The sequence below is a fragment of the Felis catus genome, chromosome F1, assembly GCF_018350175.1.
Source record: "Felis catus isolate Fca126 chromosome F1, F.catus_Fca126_mat1.0, whole genome shotgun sequence".
NCBI classification, from domain to species: Eukaryota; Metazoa; Chordata; class Mammalia; order Carnivora; family Felidae; genus Felis; species Felis catus.
Window position 1 is genome coordinate 67,649,878 of NC_058384.1, and position 21,588 is coordinate 67,671,465.

Sequence of the window (21,588 nt, forward strand, 5' to 3'; positions counted from 1 at the left end):
CTGAGTAAGCAATTTGATATATAAGTCTCAGGATTGTGGCAAATATAAATTTGGTAGTTGATCAGTGTAGAGGTACTATTTAGAACCATGGGACTTGATGAGATCACCTGGAGAGTGAGTGTAGATAGAGTAGAGATGAAGTTCTTAGAGTGAATTGTGGGGTGTTCTGGACCTTTAGAGGCATTTAATCAATAATGCCAGGGCTGAAAGAATCATTCAATAATTTTAGGAGTAGTACTTTCTTCAGAAAACCCAGCAAGTACTAACTGGTAAAGACATAGAGACAAAAATAAAATAGCTAATGAACTAAATTATTTTTCATCTGTTGAATAGCTCTTGGATTGTGTTGCAGAGATCAGAATACTCATATGAAACTAAAAACCATAGTGCCTGGATTACTGGATTACTCTGAAAAGATGGTCAGAATGGTCATTACCTTCCTAAGTATCCATTGTGGAGGTCGACGTAGAGTGAAGCAATTCCAAACTTATGAAATAATGAAGTTTGGGGGTGCTGGCTGGCTCACTCAGAGGAGCGGGTGGCTTTTGATCCTTGGGGTCTTGAGTCCGAGCCCTGTGTTGAGTTTAAACAACTAAAGGGGTGCCTTGGTAGCTCAGTTGGTTAAGTGTCCTACTCTTGGTTTTAGCTCAGGTCATGATCTCACAGTTTGTGAGTTTGAGCCCTACATCGGGCTCCGTGCTGACCGCACGGAGCCTGCTTGTAATTCTCTCTCTCTCTGCCTCTCCCCCACTCGCTTTCTCTGTCTCTCTCAAAATAAATAAACAAACTTAAAAAAAGAAAAAGACTGGAAGCTTCTTACCCATTCACATGATAACAATTTCTAGCTTTGAAAATTTAAAGATCAGGCTGCCTCCTGTTTTCTTATTTGGTCTGTCACTGGGCATTGTTAAACGTTCCTTTAAAGAAGCTAGGTTTTGGGGCGCCTGGGTGGCGCAGTCGGTTAAGCGTCCGACTTCAGCCAGGTCACGATCTCACGGTCCGTGAGTTCGAGCCCCGCGTCAGGCTCTGGGCTGATGGCTCAGAGCCTGGAGCCAGTTTCCGATTCTGTGTCTCCCTCTCTCTCTGCCCCTCCCCCGTCATGCTCTGTCTCTCTCTGTCCCAAAAATAAAAATTAAAAAAAAAAAAAAAAAAGCTAGGTTTTCATCTGTGGACTTAACTGAGCCAACACATCTAGTATCCTAGAATACATGTATATTTGAAAGTATACTTGAAAGTATTAAGGGGTTTAATATTGTTTAGATTGACTTACTGCATATTTTGGGACATTTTCTGAGTTTGGGTAGGGACCTGTTTAAATGTATTTGAGGTGTCAGGGCGCCTGGGCGGCTCAGTCAGTTGAGCGTCTGACTTTGGCTCAGGTCATGATCTCGCAGTCTGGGAGTTTGAGCCCCACGTCGGGCTGTGTGCTGACAGCTCGGAGCCTGGAGCCTGCTTTGGATTCTGTGTCTCCCTCTCTCTCTCTCTCTGCCCCTCCCCCACTCATGCTCTGTCTCTCTCTGTCTCAGACATAAATAAACATTAAAAAAAAATTTAAATGTATTTGAGGTGTCAGAAATGGAAAGTAATAGAAATTACAGATAAAGGCAGTCACAGCATATAGGTTATTTTGTGTTGTTGATTTAAGACTCTATCAGAATTCCTCTTAGCTACTGCAGGAAACGGATGCTCTCTTGCTGAAGAAAATGACTTCACACTTGACAGTCCACTTCTGCCATTAGGAGAATGTAGAGCCCATCTGTTGGATTGGCACTGTGTCTCAAAGGCCAGTAGTTTCGGACTTTGTCAGTCCAGGAAGAGAAATTAATCCCAGAACGTTGAGGGGAGAAACATTTTTAATAATGGATTCCCCAGGGTTTATCTGACATCTTGTTGCAGTTTTGTAGAGCTCATCGGAGGATTAAGGGTCCATCATGTGTAATCTCTTTTTCCCAGTCAAAGTCAGAATCATCAGTTGTGTGTATTACAGAACCATTTCTCTTCCAGGTAAATAGTGTCCATGCAAAAATACTACCGGGGCATGTGGGTGACTCAGTTGGTTAAGTGTCCAACTCTTGATTTTGGCTCAGGTCATGGTCTCATGGTTCTTGGGATCGAGCCCCATGTTGGGCTCTGTGCTGTCAGTGTGGAGCCTGCTTGGGATTCTCTCTCTCCCCCCCCCCCCCCCGTTCCTCTCCCGCTTCTGCCTGTTCTCTATCAAAAGAAACAAACATTTAAAAAAAAAAAAAAAAAACTACCAAAAATTTCCAGGTAGTTTAGAGGTGATCTTCTTAAGTAGAACTGAGATACTTAAGATAGTAATATGATTTGGGATTCCAATAAGCCTCGAAAAATATTTCTAGGTGAATCTGTTCCACAAAATCTGGAAACTGAGGCTTACAACTTAAATGGTTAAAGTGGCCATTTCCTGGTTTCATGGGCATCCATTCTGTACCTTATCTTTGAGCTGGCCTCAAAAACAGGATCATAATTTGTTTGGTGGCGGTAGTAGTTAGGGCCCCATTAGGAATATAATGAAATCTGGGGTGCCTGGGGGGCTCAGTCGGTTGAGCGTCCGACTTCGGCTCAGGTCATGATCTCACGGTTTGTGAGGTCGAGCCCCGCATCGGGCTGTGTTGCTGACAACTCAGAGCCTGGAGCCTGCATTGGATTCTGTGTCTCCCTCTCTCTCTGCTCCTCCCCCGCTCGTGCTCTGTCTCTCTGTCTCTCTGTCAAAAATAAATAAACATTAAAAAGAATATAATGAAATCTTTGTGCCCTTTTCTGGAGTACACATACACAGATAGATTTTTCGCTGTAGAATTGTTGGGAGTTTACAGGTTACTTTGCTTCTGGGCCACCATCCCTTATTTCATAGGCCTCCTAATTATGAATGTTATGGGGTGACAGTTGCATTATTTACCTGTTTCTCAACAGAGATTGCTCCTAAAAACGAAATAAACTCTTGTAAGGACAGTGGTGGTTGGAGAGTGGTTTAAGTAACTCATTGCTAGACCATCTGTCATCTGCCCACCTTCATTTCCCCTTCACCATTTTGGTGATACAGTGATTTCTGGAGAATCATCAGTTAAAGTAACATGCCAATGTTAGAATGGCAGGCTGGGGTTTAAGAAAACTATTCTTCGGAATGGGTGAAATGGCAGCAAAGTGATCATTATCTGTCGGTGCCCCTCCCTGACTGGCTTCCTGGCTACAGTTACCTAGCTTCCCCAGCTACATCACACACAGCTCTCTGAATGTAATTTCTAAATCCAAACCTGGCCGTGTCCCTTGGCAGAACAGACAGTTCAGCACTTTCTTCAAGGTCCTGTGTAGTTCTTCAGCTTTGTGTCTCGCTGAGTCTCTTACCCTTGGGCTTCAGCTGTTTGGAAACGCCACCATTCCCCAACTCAGTGCGTTTATGTCTCCATGACTTCCGTGTTCCTCCCAGTGCCTGGCAGCTTAGACAACACCTGGGTAGGTGAACCGTCTTCTGAGACGGTTCAAGTTGATGCTGTGAAGCCTTACCTGGCCACCTCCCCCCTTTTGGGGAACATTGTGCCCTCATTTCTCTTTGGTGTATACCTAGGAGTGGAACTGCTGGGCCACAGGGTAAGCATATTTTTGTCTTTGGTAAATACTGTCAGTTGTCCCAATTGATTTATGACTCTATAGCTCTACCAGTAGTGTATACGTATTCCATTTGTTCCCCATCCTCACCAACATTTGGTGTCATTCTTGTTAATTTTAGCATTCTAGTGGGTAATAGTATTTTGCGGTGTTTACTGATTTGCATTTCTGGGATTATTGGTGAGGCTGTGCATCTTTTAGTGCTTGTTGGATGTTGGGATATCTTTTTTGTGACGTACCCTCCTAATACATGTTCTGAATGCAGTCCTTTACTCCGATGTAGGCGCTACAGATGATGTCATCCCGTGTGGGGCCTTTTCACTCTCATGTGGCTTCTTTTGATTAACAGAAGTTGGTATTTTTTTTTTTTTACAAAGTCCAATTTACCTTTTTTTCTCCCTTAAGAAAGAAAGGATGGTGATGCAGTTTGAGGCGGTATGTAGTTAGGAGTGGGGGAAATGGAGTACTCCTTATCAGCTTTGTAGTTTCAGTCAAGCAAGATGAATAAGCTCTGGAGGTGTGCTGTGCTGTGCCTGTGGTCAACAATAGTGTAGCTTACACTTCAGCATTTAAGAGGGTAAATCTCACGTTAAGCGTTCTTACCACAATAAAATAATAAAAAGGTAGAGATGTGTGTAGTGAGTGGTCGTCTGTTGAATGGAAACACAGGAGAGGAATGTTTTAAGAAAATAACTAGTCAGGGGCACCTGGGTGGCTCGGTTGGTTAAGCGGCCGACTTCGGCTCAGGTCACCATCTCGCGGTCTGTGAGTTCGAGCCCTGCATCGGGCTCTGGGCTGACGGCTCAGAGCCTGGAGCCTGTTTCGGATTCTGTGTCTCCCTCTCTCTGACCCTTCCCTGTTCATGCTCTGTTTCTCTCTGTCTCAAAAATAAATAAATGTTAAAAAATTTATAAAAAAAAAAAAAAGAAAAGAACTAGTCAGTATTGGAATAATGGGGTCAGAAAGTATGCCCACGGTTAACTGGGTCAGTTTGCTCAGTGTCATGTAGATATGAACAAAACAACAGCAAGACTTTGAGAGGTATGTGTGTAGGGTGGCTATGTATGTTTCCTCTCCTTTAAAAATATGTTGTTATTGGATTTTTGTTTAATTGTGAAGCTAATAGAAATTTTACAGTAAGTTGAGAAAAAATATATATAACTTTATATTATTTTTACTTCCAAACATTTCCTCCAAAAGTTACCAGTGCTGTCAGTTAGGGTATAATCATCCGTACTTATTTTTTTCCTACTCTTTATAGATAGAAGATCATGCTTGCACTCTTGCTTAAAAATAGCAGACAGAGTTCTATAATGCGGGTGTGTATGTGTGAATATATATATGTATAGTTAAATATTTAATATTTATAATTTATAAATTATTATAACTTTTTGTGTGTGGCCACATTAAGCAGTGCTATAATAAATCATTTATTAGTGCATTTGTTTTTCAATGATAGAGTCTCAAAAGTAGAATTTCTATTGAAGTCCAAGAGTATGTAAAATTTTAAATTGTCACGGACACTATAAATACTGCTTTCCAAAATGATGCTGGCTGCCAGTGTGTATTTTCCTGTATATTTTGCTGGTATTAGTTATCAGAGTTTTAAATTTCAGCCGAACTTGGGGCACCTGGGTGGCTCAGTCAGTTGAGCATCCTAATTCAGCTCAGGTCAGGATCTCATGGCTCATGAGTTCGAGCCCTGCATCAGGCTCTGCACTGACAGCTCAGAGCCTGGAACCTCTTTCAGATTCTGTGTCTTCCCCCCCCTCCCCTCTCTGCTCCTCTTCTGCTCCCACTCTGTCTGTCTCTCTCAAAAATAAATAAACATTAAAAAAATTGAATGCAACCGAACTGAAGAGTGAAAAATGCCTTGTTTTAATTCACACCTCCCTGACTGCTAGTGATGTGCTGCCTCATTTTGTTTCAACTTGATTATTTCCATCTTTTCTGTGATTGTTTATGCATATCTCTCGTATATTGTTTCTTATTTACTATTTTGTAGAGTAACTCTTACATGCTGATCTATAGAGTTTTTATATAATCAGATCTGTCAGTATTTTCTTTAACGGCTTCTAGTTTCTTGAATTGCTTAAGAAGGTTTCTCTACCGGGGCGCCTGGGTGGCTCAGTTGGTTAAGTGTCTGACTTTTGGTTTCGGCTCAGGTCATGATCTCACTGTTCAGTTTGTGAGTCAGAGCCCTGAATCAGGCTTGCACTGTCAGTGCAGAGCCTGCTTGGGATTCTCTTTTCCCCCTCTCTCTGCGCCTCCCCCATGCGTGGGTGCACTCTCTCTTTCTCAAAATAAATAAACTTAAAAAAATTTTTTTCTCTATTATAGGCTATAGGAATATTCACAAATATTTTTCAAGTACTTTTATTTTTCACATAGCTATTAAATCTATGAAGAAATTATTTTTGTATATAATGGGTCTAAGTTTGTTTTCTCCATATGAATAGCCAATTAGGTCAACATGTAGCAACATATGTCAAATAAATCAGCTTGTTGCCATGTTGAAAGCTATTGATTGAAAAGAGTTTTACAAGATTGCCTCTAGCCCATATTTCATTTTTATGCAAAATAGGAAAGGAACCTCTTCCTTGAAATACCTTATTTTGATCTGCCAGAAAAGTTTTAAATGGCTTCATTGAGATATATTTCATGTTCTGTACGAGTCACTGATTTAAAGTGTACAATTCAGTGGTTCTTGGTATATTCGCATAGTTATACAACCATTACTGCCACCTGATTTTAGAAAATTTGATCTTGGTGCCCGTTAGCAGTCACTCCATCCCAGCCTTCCCTTTTTCCCCCGTCCCTAGGTAACCATTAGTCTGCTTTCTGTCTCTATGGATTTGCCTTTTTTTGCACACTTCACATAAATGGGATTCTGTAATTTGTTGTCTTTTGGAACTGGCTTCCTTCACTTAGCATCAATTTTCAGGGTTCGTCTGCATCATAGGATGTACCAGCACTTCATTCTTTTTCATGGATGAATCACATTCCATTGTCTGGATAACATCGCTGTGAACATTTGTGTACACGTTTTTGTGTGGACGTATGCTTTCATTTTTCTTGGGTATATACGTAGCAGTGAACTTGCTGGCCCATGTGGTGACTCTGTTTAACCTTTTGAAGAACTGCCAGGCTGTTTCCCAAAGTGTCTGCACCCTCTCACATTCCTACTCATTTCTCCAAAGAAAATTTTTATGAAAAACAAATGGAAGATGTTTACAATATGAATGGCGCTCTTTTGAAGTGACTCCTTTGTTTAATGTAAAACCACATGCATTGGCCTGAGTTCACAGCCCCTAACCCTTGTCCAAATGTAACAATTCATTTATGGGAAAATCTGATGTAACTTTTTCTTCCCTCCTGTTGCCATTTTAGAATTCTTTAGGGATAGGCATCACCATCCCTATATATTCCTTGCAACTACAGCCCCATCCCACTTTTTTTTTTTTTTTTTTTTTAAAGATTTTATTTCTAGGGGCACCTGGGTGGCTCCGTTGGTTAAGTGTCTGACTTCAGCTCAGGTCATGATCTCCCGGTTCATGGGTTCGAGCCCTACATTGGGCTCTACTCACAGCCTGGAGCCTGCTTCAGATTCTGTATTTCCTTGCCTCTCTGCCCCTCCTTCACTCATGCTCAGTCTCTCAAAAATGAATCAACGTTAAAAAAAAAAAAAAGAAAGATATTATTTTTAAGTAACCTCTGAACCCCAACCCTGAGATCGAGTTGCGTGTTCCATTGACTGACCCAGCTAGGTGCTCCCCATCCCATCTTTTTTAAAAAACAGAGTTGAGGTTATATAATTGAGTCATTGTTAACTCTACTTCTCAGGAAGAGCTAAGCAAGGTTTGATTAGATTATCTGTGTGATAGTGAGTATGATTTCCCCCCCCCCCCAGGATTTAGCTTTGGGAATGCTTTTTGTATGTATTTTCCCCTTGTGGCTAACTATTTGTGATTTGTGTCTTCTATTTTACTTTCCTGGTTTGACTTTCTAGAATTAGTTTGTTGCTATAATGTAGTATTTCCTTGTTCATGAGACACACTCTTTCCTCCCAGTTTAATGTTTCCAAAATTAGGAAATAACACAGTTGATTATTATATTTATTGTGGTAGTGGTTAAAAAAATTTTCTCCTGGAAATGTGGTCAATGATTCATAAATCCTTTTTAAATCTCTGGCATCTTGAAATTTAAGAACTGTGTACAGTACATAAGTGTGAAAATAGCTGGATTTATTGTGATTAGTGCTTTGAAAGTTAGAAGTTATTGGTGGTTGTCACACTCTTTTAAATGAAATGTTCTGTAGTTGAGTAAAGAAAGCTTTGTCCAACTCTGTAAGTGCTGTTTATGGTGTATAAATTATTTAGGAACACAGTTCAGATTTTATCTTTATGAAGATGTTCTACTTTTTGTGATTTCAGTGATTTATGTAATATCAGTGATTCAGTGTAAAATGTCTTAAGCCATTTAGTATACTGCTTACCCTTTTACTTCTGAAGAGCAAATTATATGGCGATACACAGTGTTTATTTTTTAAATCGTAATAACAGCATAAGATTATATGATATTTAAAGAAAATGCCAATTCTTTAATATCTTCATTTTCACTCTGTTGTCTTTTAGTCATTGTCTGTATACGTAACTTAAAATACAGCAATATGTATGTTTGCTTATTCAGTCAGTAGATATTTATTGAATACCTTTTATGTTCCAGGTACTTTGCTAAGGATATTTCAGGAAATAAAGCAGTCAGGATTCTTAGTCTCATGGAACAAATGCTATAGTGGAAAATCTGGGTATTGTGCATGTAACTTACCAAAAGCACATAACTTACTAGGATGATGAGTGTTAAGAGACTTACAGATGCTACATGAGCACTTAAGATCTCCCTTGGTCTAGCAGGGAAATGACATAATCAGATTATTTTTAAATCCTATTTCTGGGGGTGCCTGGGTGGCTCAGTCGGCTGAGCATCTGACTCTTGATTTTGGCTCAGGTCATGGTCTCATGATTCATGGGATCGATCCCCATGTTGGGCTCTGCGCTGACAGTGTGGAGATTAGGATTTCTCTCTCTCCCTCTCCCTGTCTCTCTCTCTGCGCCTTCACCACTTGCACGTTTGCGTGTATGTGCATGTATGTGCATGCTCTCTCAAAAGAAATAAAAATGTATTTTAAAAGTTTTAATTTTTTTTGAGTGCGTATTTAGTTTTGAGACCGAGAGCATGAGCAGGGGAGGGGCAGAGAGAGAGGGAGGCACAGAATCTGAAGCAGGTCCCAGGCTCTGAGCTGTCAGCACAGAGCCCAACACCGAGCTCAAACCCACAAGCTGTGTGAGATCATGACCTGAATCAAAATCAGATGCTCAACCGAGTCACCCAGGTGCCCCAAAATAAATAAAAATTCTAAAAAAGTTGTATCTCTGGCCACATCTTAGAGAAGGGATGGGGGGGAACAAGGTTAAATACACAGGGAAGGTGGGAAGCTGCCCTGCTTTGTGTCAGATCTGCTGTTGTGGACGGTAGTGGACTTAGAACCGGGTGTGATCAAACGTTATTTATGTGGAACTGACGAGTTTTGGTGGCAGGTTGACGTTGGGAGTAGGAGAGTGAGAGGAGTCAAGGATGACTGCCACGTTTCTGACGAGCCACTGGTGGCTCGTGCTCACTTAGCTGTGGCACTGTGCTCACTTAGCTGGGGTGGTAGGTCCTAAGAAATAGGCCGGTCATCTATAAGCATTGTAAGAGCATGAAAGCCAGGAGAAAGATACATAGCGTGCTGTAGTTTTTTAAAATCTTCTATAGTTCATTTATATCTGTTCTTTTACTGTTGAGAAACAGAACAGTGGTTACAGTCTCTAAGTGTGTTTGGTAAAGACCACAGGGAAGACATGATCACAGATGAGACAAACTAGACTTATTTTAAGCTAATGCGGTAATTTCAGGTGAGTGTACTTACCTAAAAAGAAAGAAAAGTTATTCTTACATTTCAGAGAGAGTTCAGATAAATTACCTTTCTTCCCAAGTTAAAAACATTTTTTTCTAAAACTCCATTATATATTTATGTAGCGTTGTCCTACTGACTCTCTCCGCAGGTGTCCCGTGCGGGCATTCGGGGCTGGCAGCTTGGCCTTTCCACTTCAGCGTGTCCCAGACATCTGACATTTAACATTCTCATTGAACTCTTAGTCTCCTCTTTCTGTCTCAGCCTGGCAAACAACTTCTGTGATGTCAGCCCCATGAGGGCAGGGGTTTTGTGTTTTGTGCACTGCTGTGCCCCCAGTTCTTGTCCACGATGGGCTCTCGGTAAGTATTTGTGACGGGATGTCTCAGTGGTACCACCACTTGCTGGAGCCTTCAGTTCTCTCCCTCTGTTCCCGCATCTGGTGAACAAATCAAATCAGTTAACACCCCTGCAATATGTCTCAATGCATCCATTTTTCTTTTTTTTTTTTTTTCTAATTTCCAGTGCTACCTCTCTAATAACTGGTGTTCCAGAATCAACTTTTGCTGTCTTTCTAATCTTCCTTCCACAGCAGGCAGAGAGGTTTTCTTAAAATGTAAATTTATCTTGTTACTCTCCTGCTTAGAGTTTCTTTTTGGATTCCAAATCCTTAATATAGCCCAACAAGGCTCTTTGCAAGCTATTTTCATTTATCTTTCCATTTTTGTTTTGTGCTGTCACCCCCTTTGGTGTATCTGCTGTTAATCTTTACAAATCTCAGGGATTTTTTACACATACTGTTCTCTAATTTGGGAACATACTTACCTCCACATTTTGCCTGGCTATTTCAGGCAAATAGATTGGGTTTCAGATTAGAGTTAGCTGTTTTTCTAACATTATATTCCCTGTCCCTGCAAGTTTCCTTGATAAGCTAGCTCACAAAGTTAGTACCTTCACATTCATTATAAGTTGTTCTTGCATGTTTAAATAATTAGTCATTTATCTGCCCCCCCCCCCAAAATGTAAAGTTCACGAGACCTAGGACCGTATCATATTACTTACAACCTTATCTACAGTGGGTGTCACAAGTCCCAAAACCTATTTTGAGGTTCTCTAAATATTGAATGAAGGGATAGATTAAGATTGATGAATCCATAAAGAAAGTGGTATAATGATCACAGAGGTAGATGGAGAGCCCCTGGAATGTGTGACCATGGAAGACAAGAGGGGATTTCACACACCAAGTATATGCCAGGTGTAGCAGAGAGGGGTAGTCAGGGCAGGAACAAAAATGGCCTTTGGGAGGCAGCATAACTTGGTATTTAAGAGGAGTCAGGCAGACCTGGGTTCAACCTTTTGTTGGTTGTTAACTTGTTTTTTCATCCCTGAAAAGGGAATAATTGTAGTAACTACCTCATGGTGAGGCTTACACGAGATCATCTATATAACACATTAGCACAGAGCTTCTCATGTGTTAAGAGCTTGGTAAATTTTTTTATGTAACTAGTGCTGAATACACTGTAAGGACTCAATATTTGTAGTATTTAGAAACTACGTAGTTGATTTTATATTGCCTTGCTAAATAGTGTTTATCAAAGTGTGTCGATTCCCTTCCAGCTCTCATGATAGACAAGGTATCTACATAAGACAGTCTCCAAGCTTAGTGGAATTGTTTTCCCTAATGGTGTAGTATCTCACAGACCAGAGCATTGTATTAACAGTGAATTTGTGTATTTTTGTCGGATCCGTTGTTTGTCACTTGGATGTGAGATTAGTATGGGGGGTGTGGGTGAGTAGGTACTGGTCACTTTATAGAGGGAATAGGGTGTGGTGGTAAAAACAAGTTTGATTAGTTCCTGTTTGGAAATTTTGTATTTGTTTTGCTTGCCTGGGTATTGTCCTATTGCAGAATGTACAGCAATAGGACATTCATAAATCACTGTGAAATGTGATTTGCTTTGTAAACTTATAGATATCTGACATGTTGTTAGATTATCATACTTTGTGTTGATAGAATGTTTATATCCTATTAATATAATTAGCAATCTTCTAAAAAGTTTGTTCACAGCTAAAATGATCGAGGCAAGAGAGCTTCATGCTATAGATTTAGTGTTAGCTTCCCTTGAATTTGGACTAGACTGTTCTGGATGGTCTCGGCGATTTGAAGACATACTTTCAATCCCAAATTTGCATGTGATGTGAACGTGGAATTTGCCTCTTAGAGTGAAGAGGTTCTAGCAGCCTTATTAGCTCTGTGTTTCTCTACTAATACATTGTAGTGTGAACCAGAGTGTATTGTGTAACAACATGGCATCCTTGCCCCTGGATGGAGAACCTAGATTGTGTAAATACCTTTCCAAAATCTTTGCGACAGAATATCATTCACCAAGAACACTGCTTTGAAAGTTTAAAATCAGCATTCCGTAGGGACTGGTTTTTAAGCAGTTTACATTTAGCCGATAAAAAACATTCTTTGCTGCGAAGTATCTTCAGAATTTGGATTTATCTTTACTAGAAACGCTTAAATTTGGTGTATAGGGTTTGCCAATCATGCTTTTCCAGGCTCACTTCCTAAGTGGATTCACAGAATATGCCCTTAGGCATGCTATTCTTTTCCTCTTTGATCAAGTGAGGGAAACACTATTTCTCTATTCTTACATACATTTCTAGGTTGTGATCATTGTTTTCAAGTCCTTTTTTAGCTTATTGATATTCTGCTGTTTATATAATCTGTGTCACTTGGATTCAGTTTTTCCGTTTTAAAATGAAGAGAATCATGCTCTCCAAACCCTTCTCTGGAATGTGTTAAAAATGAATTAAGTGCTGGTAAAAAAATGCTTTTGAGTTGTTTGGAAGAAATACTGAAATTCTGCCTCACATTTATAAATACATATTAAGACTTCTGGAATTCGTTCATTATAAAGAACAATTATAGGGAAGTTTTTAAATGTGTGTACTTGTGAGTAGTGAATATAAAAACAGTTGTTTTGTGTACATTTTTGTTTTTATTCTAGAACAGATTTGGTTTCATAACTAACCAAAAACATACATAGCAAATCTGTCAGTTCACTAGTAACATGAAACCCAGGATGGGTATTAAAGATTAAGAAACAAGAAGATTTAAACAACAACAACATGGGTGCCTGGGTGGCTCAGCCAGTTAAGCATCCAGTTCTTGATTTCAGCTCAGGTCGTGATCTCACGATTTGTGGGATCGAGCCCCATGTCGAGCTCTGCGCTGACAGCTCAGAGCCTAGAGCCTGCTTGGGATCCTCTGTCTCCCTCTCTATCTGCCCCTCCCCCCCCCCCCAAATAAATAAACATTAAAAAAAAAAAAGGAGAAGAAGGAAGTGGGGAAAAGAACTAGAAAAGGAACAAATTAAAGCCAATAAGATACATCCTATATAAGACATGCAATTCAAATATTTATTGAACACCTCCTATATGCCAGGTATAGTTCTAGGTATAGGACATTACATTGAACTAAACTGACAAAAATCTGTTTCCTGGTGGACTTGACATTCCCATGGAAAGATATCAACAGTAAAGAAATGCGTTGTACACCAGGCGGTGAGAAGAGTGGCGGAGAAAAAATAAAACAGGACAGAATGTCAGAAGAGGACAGTGGGTGTGTTCATAAAGGATTGTCGGGGAGCGCCTGACCTATAAGGTGACATTTAGGCAAAGACATGAAGCAAAGTGTGCAGTTATCGTGGGAAAGAGTGTTCTAGTCAGACAGAACGATACATGCAAGGCCCTCGCAAAGGAGTAGTTCGAGTTTGTTTTTGAGAAACAGAAGGAGGAGGCCTGTGCCTTCTCAGAACTAAGTGGGGAGGTTGGTAAGAGATGGAAAAGAAGCTGAGGGGTTTATCTGGCAGAGTAAATGGGGCCTTTAGACCATTGTAAGGACTTTGGTTCCACTTGGAATGATACGGGAAGCCCTTGGGAGGGGAGTGACATGATCTGATTAAAAGGATCACCCTGCTGCTGAGTTGAGAAGACTGTAGAGAGTTACAAAGGGCTGAGGAATGGAGCCAGTTAAATGACATTTGCAACAGTCCAGGTCAGGTATCACTTGGATCTGATTGATAGCTGTCAAATTAATGAGAAATGGATTCTACACGTATTTCGAAGGTAAAAAAGACTTTGCCAACTGAATGGACATGTGGGGCATTAGCAAAAGGAATCAAGGATCATTAGGAATTTTGAGTCCAAATATTTCCAGCTGGAGTTGTTTATTGAGATGAGGAAGAGTGGGAAGGACAGATGGAGGGGGAGTGAGGGTGAAGGTAAATTGATTTTAGACACCTGAGCTTGCAGCGCCCGTTAGACGTGCAGGCAATGTGTCAGGTAGGCATTTAGATACAGGAGTCTGGAGTTTGAGGCAGTCTTCTCAGCTGGCCTCTCTCTGGGGATAGAAATTTGTGAATTGGGGCACCTGGGTGGCTTGGTTGCTTAAGTGTCCGACTCTTGATTTTGGCTCAGGTCATGATCTTAAAGTTCCTGGTTTTGAGCCTCCCCACTGTCAACGTGGAGCCTGCTTGGCTCCTCTGTCCTCTCTCTCTCTAAGAAATAAAAACTCTCTAAGAAAAAAAAAAGATCCATTAATCAATAGTGTTAGACATAATTTAAAACCAAAAGATTAGATTTGCTCATTTAGCAGGTGGGTGTAGCTAGAGAAGGGAAGAGTATGCCCTGGGATGCTCCAGTGTTTAAGGTTCAGGGAGAAAAGAAAAAACTGACAAAGGAGACTGAGGTCGAATCCAGAGAGGGGTCCCAAAAGTCCCCTTCTGTTGCTAAGTCAAGTAGAGGACGAGGGTCCTAAGTCTACCCGATGGGTGTACTTAGCGTGGAGCACAGTGGTGACCCTGACCAGCGTTTTCTGTGGAGAGGTAGTGGTGAAAGTGTGATCAGGGCACTGCAGAGAAAAGTGGAGGATCTGGAAGTGGGGAGCCTGGACTGCCCTTTGAAAAAGTTGTAAGGGGGAACAGAGACATGGGAAGCTGGTAGAGGGTACGGGGTCAAGAGCAGATATCTTAGATGAGAAATACTGTAGTATGTTTTCATGCTGATGGGCATCGGCCAGAGGAGGAGTGTGAGGTGTAGATGATGCGAGGGGAAAGAGGATAGTTGCCTGAATAATGCTCTTGAGAAGGCAGCGAGAGTGGGATTTTGTGCTCAAGTGGAGGGGTTGCAAGTATATTATGATAGGAGGGAAGGCAGACTCTTTGTGGGAGCAGACACGGGAGGTGCGAAGGTATGCAGTCTGGGGGGACCTCGTAGCAGTTTTCTTCTGATTGTTTCCACTGCCATCATCAGAGTGGAGGCACAGTCCGTGAGGGTGGAGAGGACTTGAAGACGCTGTGTAGGAGATGCTGGGTTTGGGAAGCGGGTTTGCTACACCGAGGGTCCAGTTGAGGTTGGTGCTTAGGAGTGTAAAGTGAGGTCAGTGAGCATGATTGTTTTCCTTACACCAGCTTGGACGGCACAGAGACAGAAGAGGTTAAGATGTGATTTTGAAGCTGTTGCTCATGCTGGATATTGTAGGAAGCGTATAGAAATCCACCTCTGTGGAACACATATAATAAACATATAAGAACAAACTCATATATAGGATTGTTGGTACAACACAAGATGAATTCCTATAAAAAAGAAAAGGGGAAGCATTTTCTACATACCAGACATTATGTTAGAAGCTATAGGGGCCTTAAAATTCATTCATCCATTCATCTATTTATTGGGTACTGAAATATGTGCTATACATTGTGCCAAGTGCTGGGGATATAGTGGGGAACAAGCCAGAAGGGGTCCCTGCCCTCATAAAGCTTACGCCGTTACTCTAGCCTATTCGAGAGTGGAGTTGACAAATGTTCAGCAAGAAAAAAAAAAAAAAAAAGCCAGTTATTCAAAGTGTGATCCCATACTGAAAATAGGTATTCAGGGAAGGATCAGGTCAGTGCAGGCTTAAATGTAGGTGTGAGAACGTAAGTCCACAAACCATCATCCAAAAGTTTGTTTTTTGCTTTGAGTAAGATATTGTAGATTGGCTTACTTCCACTGTGATGTTTAGAGTGGTGCTCCTTAATCAGGCACATTAATACTTCCGCATTGAAATGTATGACGATTCACAAAAATTGTGGTGATTAAGGCCAAAGTGGATCCAGATCAGGTCTGATCAGGTTTTGTCACTAGTGAGTTTATGAATAAGCTTGTGGTCCTCAGAGTTAAATTCCAGGCTTGTGAACCATCATGGAAAAGATAGGACTTTGTACTTCTAGAGGGAAAGCAAGCACAGGGCACAGAAACAGAAATGACCATGACTTGTTAGGGACAGTAAGGAAAACTGAGTGGACTAAATCACTGGGATAAGCAGGTTTGAATAGTTAGAGCCCGATTATGAAAGGTCTCGAAGCTCTTGTGAAGTGTTAATCTTTGAGGTGGTAGACCGCAAGAATTGTCCGAGGGAGCTGATTGGAAGGTTCCCCTTGCAGCCACTTTTGTGAATGAATAGAGTGGGAACAAACTGAAGAGGTCAGTCAGTTGGCCAGTATTTGTTGAGTGCTGAAAATGTTGTGCTCCTGCTGTTACTAGTCGTAATTAATTGTTGGCACCTTCTTTTGAACCCTTGCTGTGTTCTCAGGCACTGGGCTGTGCATTTGACTTGTATTTCTGGTAGGAGTTGTGAAATTGTTCTGTGATCTTCATCCTTGAGAATCTTACAATCTTGTTGGAAAGAAAAGTCTTAAGCACCTAGTTTAAACTGTGAAATATCCTACTTTATCAATGGAATGTTCTAATGAATAGGGTGTTCTCTTTTTCAGATACTTGTTCTGGATCTTGAGTTGGCTATGTGCATATATATAGTCTGTCAATCCTCAAAAGTAGTGAATTGTTTTGGCTTTGTATTCATTAGCCTTCTGGTTATATGGTAATCTGGTTCCCTGAGGCTCACTATTTCTGAGAAGGGGGTTGCCCTGGGTAGACTATTCAGATTCTCAGGTAAGGTGTACATCTGTTGTAAAATAATAATTTGGCATGCTGATTGAAACATTTTATGCATTTGGAAAAAATATTTTATGGGTTTGGGGAATTAAGGCATGCCACCTGACTGTTTGCTAATGGGAAAACTTGTAAAATTAAATATCTGGTTTTCAAAGTTTTTATAACAATTGTTATAAATCATTTGTATCATTGTTTGTTTAATGTTTGTCTTTGTCACTAGAGTATAAGGTTTGTAAATTTAGGAGCTGGATCTGTTCTCCTGAGCACTGTATTTCCAGGTTATTGCACAATGCCTGGCACATGATAGGAGCTCAGAAATATTTTGAATGAATGAATGAGTGAATGAATTCAGAGCTGAATTGTACACCAGCAGCAAAGATAATTCCAACCTAAGAGTCCTGACCCTTTGCAAAGCCTAAAACCTTGCAAAAGGTTGGAGCACTCAGACCACGACGTGTAGCACAATAGCTTGTATGTGATACCTGTGGAATAATAAGCTTATTCTAAAATTTTAAATTTATAAATCAATTTACATGTATTTGGTACTGCATTTTGGTTAGTCTTAATTGTGATTTGGGCTTCTTCCTGACCTCCTCGTCCCTCCTCCCCTTTTACCCATTTTTCACGGTAATTGATAGTTGCCTCTATTCTGATGAATTTTTGTTGTGATCTGTCCTGCAGAGAAAGAGATGCTGGTTGCAAGTTTTGGAGATCCCTGTTTTTTATGGAACACAGTTCTGTAAACTTTTCATAAGCTTCCTTGGCAATAACATACACTTGTGATGGACCCTAGAAATACTGCTATGTTAGGATTGGGTTCTGACTCCGAAGGATTTTCAAGGAAGAGTCCCTCTGCCGTCGGTACTGGCACAGTGGTCAGCAAGAGAGAAGGAGAGCTAGAGAACAACGCGAAAGAGGAAGAGGACCTTCGCAAGTGGAATCGGGAAAGAAACAGTGAAGCAGGGAAAGAGGATGGTTTGACTGATGCACAGCAACAGTTTTCAGTGAAAGAAACAAACTTCTCAGAGGGAAACTTGAAATTGAAAATTGGCCTTCAGGCTAAGAGAACTAAGAAACCTCCCAAGAACTTGGAGAACTATGTGTGTCGACCTGCCATAAAAACAACCATCAAGCACCCAAGGAAAGCACTTAAAAGCGGGAAGATGACTGATGAGAAGAACGAGCACTGTCCTTCAAAACGGGTGAGTACCGCTCCCAGCCGCCCGTGGTCTGCGACACGACCTGGATTCCTCCACCCTTCACACACGTATCACAGGAAGTTTGATTTTCATCTCTGTCGTCATTGCCAAATAGTCTGTTTTGCTTGACTAACATAGGCTGCGAGACTTGTTAGGGATGTGGATGATAGTGTGACTGTTTGTATTTGTAGGGCAAATGTTGTAAATTGGGCGCAGCCATACCGTTACTCCTGCAGGGCTTAGTGGAAAGTGTATTGGGTTTGCATTTAGGAAACCTAGATTTGAATCTTGCCTTCCTGTTTTTCTAACAGGGTGACTATAGACAGATTAACAGGGAAGGAATCGAGGTTCAGTGCTGTTAAATGATTCCAATACTACCTACCTATGTGCCCACGTGCATATTTAAATGTTATGCATACGTAAGTAAAACAATAGATCTAGGTAGAAAGAATTGGTTTAAGATTTTGGAATAATCCTGGCTGTGTGAAATAACTTGATTTTCACTGTTAATTTCTTAACATCAAATTCACGTGCTTCCTACATGTTACCAGAAGCCATAATGATTCAGGCTTTTTGTTCTTCTCCGAATTGCTATGGCATCCAGAAGTTTTTAATAGTTGCTATGTATTCTTCAAAGATCACAGACACCTAAGGTAACTTGGGATATTTTGTTGATAAAATCAACTGTGAATGAGTTAAGATTATAAGCCAGGAAAAAAAAATGGGTATTGTACCAATTCTTGAAAAAAAATGAACCGGATGAATCTTAACTAAGTTGATTAACCTATCCTGAGCCTTATTTTTCTCATCTTTGAAATGAAGATATTATCTGTTCCTTCTGACCTCAAGGATTTTCATAAGGTTGATTGAAAAAGATTTTTATCTAGACCTTTTTATTTGAAACAGTGTTAGAGTTTATCTGGTGCAGCTGACTTATAAAAGTCTCCGGGATGATTGTCTTGAGTAATCTTTCTATAGTTTGTTTTGTTTTGTTTTGTTTAACAGTACATGCTAATGATGAGGTTTTGTACTGAGGTGACTTCACCCACAGTATGTGTTTACTCTCAACATACGGGTAGTTTATATCCACATATCTTGTTTGTAGTAGAATATAGTCTGTGGTTTCTGAGGGAAGGTAGCAGAGCTGCTAGTGAAGGGTAGGTGTTTATTTTTCCAACAGTTACTTGAGCATAGGATGTTGAATATATTCGTAACCTCTGAATTAGTTCTTCAGAAGTAGTGGAAGGAGCATGGGTTATGAACTCAGAACCTAATTTTAATCCTGGCTTAAAAACTATACACAGGCAGTTGGCTTTCTCTTACTCAGCCTAGGTCTTCTCAATTATAATGTGGGATTAGGAATGCCTAGCTTAAATGATTGTATAAAGAATTGAATTTCTATAAAGAATCTAGCATGTGGTAGTTCTTGGGAATATTCTCTTTTCCTTTTTATAGCCTAATGTAGGAGTTCACAACCCTTGATCCCTGGGAGGGTGTGTTGGGTGTGTGTCACTGCCCTCACAACGCGACAGTCTGTGCAGAATTTTGTGTGTGTCTGGGTGCATTTTTGCGTAGCTCTTGCCAGCTTCGTAGACCGTTCGTGACTCCGAAAAGATGAGGCATCCTTGGCCAAGGAGGGAATGGACTTTTATGAGATCTTTGGTAGTCTTAAGAAAGCTTGAGGGCTTTGCTTTATTTATTTTTAAAGCAAGGCTTTACCAAACACAACCAAAACATTTACCCCTTGATTCTTCAAAATCAAAAGTCGTTGAGCTTTTGTCAGTGCTGCTTATAAAGCAAATATCAGGCCTTACATTTCTAGTAAAAACAAATATAGATCATGTATTTTATCTCTTAAAAGAATTTCATCAGTGTTCAGAGAGCAAAAACAAGACCCTCGGGAAAAATAAGTTACTTCCTGTCATGATTAGTCCTGAATGGTTGTTAACTGTTTATGTAATTTTGTAACTGTTCATGTCATTTTTAGAAGCAAAACCCAAGTTCGGTTCCATGAGTGAAATTTTCCCTTTTCTTGAATGTGTGACATATTGTTAAATTTCTGGTAGTTTACTCATGGACTCTGTTATTTAGAGGGATTCAAATATGTCACTTAGTTTTTGAAAATTTCAATTCCCTGTTTAGGAACTGGCACATTAATAACTGGGGTTTGAAGTTTAGTTCATTCTTTTGAGAAAATATTAGAGGATGATGCTGTAATGCCTTTTATTTAAAGTTTAGTGCAGACCGTAAGGGTCCTAATTTTTTTGTTTTTATTTAATGTATTTTTAACGTATTTATTCAATAGAATTTTTTAATTTAATACATATTTTTAAGGCATAATTGACATATCGTGCTGTGGACTTGGTTTTTGTTTTGTTTTGTTTTTTTTGTTTTTTTTTTTCAACGTTTATTTATTTTTGGGACAGAGAGAGACAGAGCATGAATGGGGGAGGGGCAGAGAGAGAGGGAGACACAGAATGGGAAACAGGCTCCAGGCTCTGAGCCATCAGCCCAGAGCCTGACGCGGGGCTCGAACTCCCGGACCGCAAGATCGTGACCTGGCTGAAGTCGGACGCTTAAACGACTGCGCCACCCAGGCGCCCCGACTTGGTTTGTTTTTAATTAATTCTGAGACTTACCTTCTGTATTCCGTTTTGGCCAAACTGAGCAATTTCATTCTGCCACTGCTACTACTAATTCAGAGTTGGCAGGAATCTAGGAGAATCAAGCACTCTGGTACATGGCTGGTGGAAATTGGTACAGCACGTTTTGAATTGTGCTGCTTTTTTGTTGCTGAGTTTTCAGGGTTCTTTGTACATTCTGCAATTAAGACTGGGGAATATTGACTCCCATTCATTCTGTGGGCTGTCTTGTCACTCTTGACAGTGTCCTATGACACACAAACGTTTTCAGTTTTGATGAACTCTAGTTTGTCTGTGTTTTCTTTTATTGCCTGTGCTTTTGGTGTCCTTTCCAAGAAATTGTTGTCAAGTCCAGTGTATTGAAGATCTTCCTCTGTCTTTTTCAGGGTTTTATCATTTTAGCTTCTGTGTTTAAGTCTGAGAGATTTTCACGTATCCTCCTCACCCTGAACTTGCTCTCTGAATTCAGAAACTAATTAAGATAGCAAGGGGTATTTTGGTCATGGGAAGCTGGATAAAAAATGTCCTGTGTAAGAGTGTGGATATTGGACCAGCAAATATTATTTGATTAGGTAATAGACTGTATGATTCACAGTTTAAAAGACAAAAAAAAAAAAAAAAGGAAACAATGAAATACTGTTACCATCATTACCCCCTCTGAGTAGATCTATTTTGGAATCCCCTTCTGGGCCATCTGGTGACTCCTCCCCTCCCCACCCCCCCATACTATCTGTGATAACTGATTAAGCAGAATAACCATTTCTCAACCAAAATGAAGAAAACTGATCTATATATTGAATGTATTTTCAGGTTTACATTTACACTTGGAAAGTAATACCACAATAACAACTAGTTGTTTTGGGGGGTGCCTGGGTGGCTCAGTGGTTAAGCATCCAACTCTTGATTTCAGCTCAGGTCATGATCTCACAGTTTGTGGGATCGAGCCCTATATCAGGATCTGCACTGACAGCACTGAGCCTACTTGGGATTCTCTCCCTCTCTCTGCCCCTCCCCCACTCACTCTCAAAATAAATAAACTTAAAAAAAAGAAAAAAGAAATAGTTGTTTTGGTACCAAAATTGGTATAAAGAATCTTCAGGGAAATAAATCCCAACATCAGTGTCTTTGGTTTCTCCCGCAAATATATTATGTGTATACAAGCAAA

At 40.4% G+C, this 21,588-nt stretch overlaps 1 protein-coding gene across 9 annotated transcripts in view; it reads left to right on the forward strand.

The window, feature by feature from the left end:
- ASH1L (ASH1 like histone lysine methyltransferase) overlaps positions 1-21,588 on the forward strand; it is a 196,213-nt gene that overhangs the window by 11,975 nt on the left and 162,650 nt on the right. For all 9 annotated transcript variants that reach the window (XM_045048735.1, XM_045048741.1, XM_045048736.1 and 6 more), the window contains exon 2: positions 17,264-17,784. In XM_045048735.1, coding sequence (XP_044904670.1) covers positions 17,365-17,784 — 420 coding nt within the window. In that variant the 5' untranslated portion in view covers positions 17,264-17,364. The remainder of the gene's footprint in view (positions 1-17,263; positions 17,785-21,588) is intronic.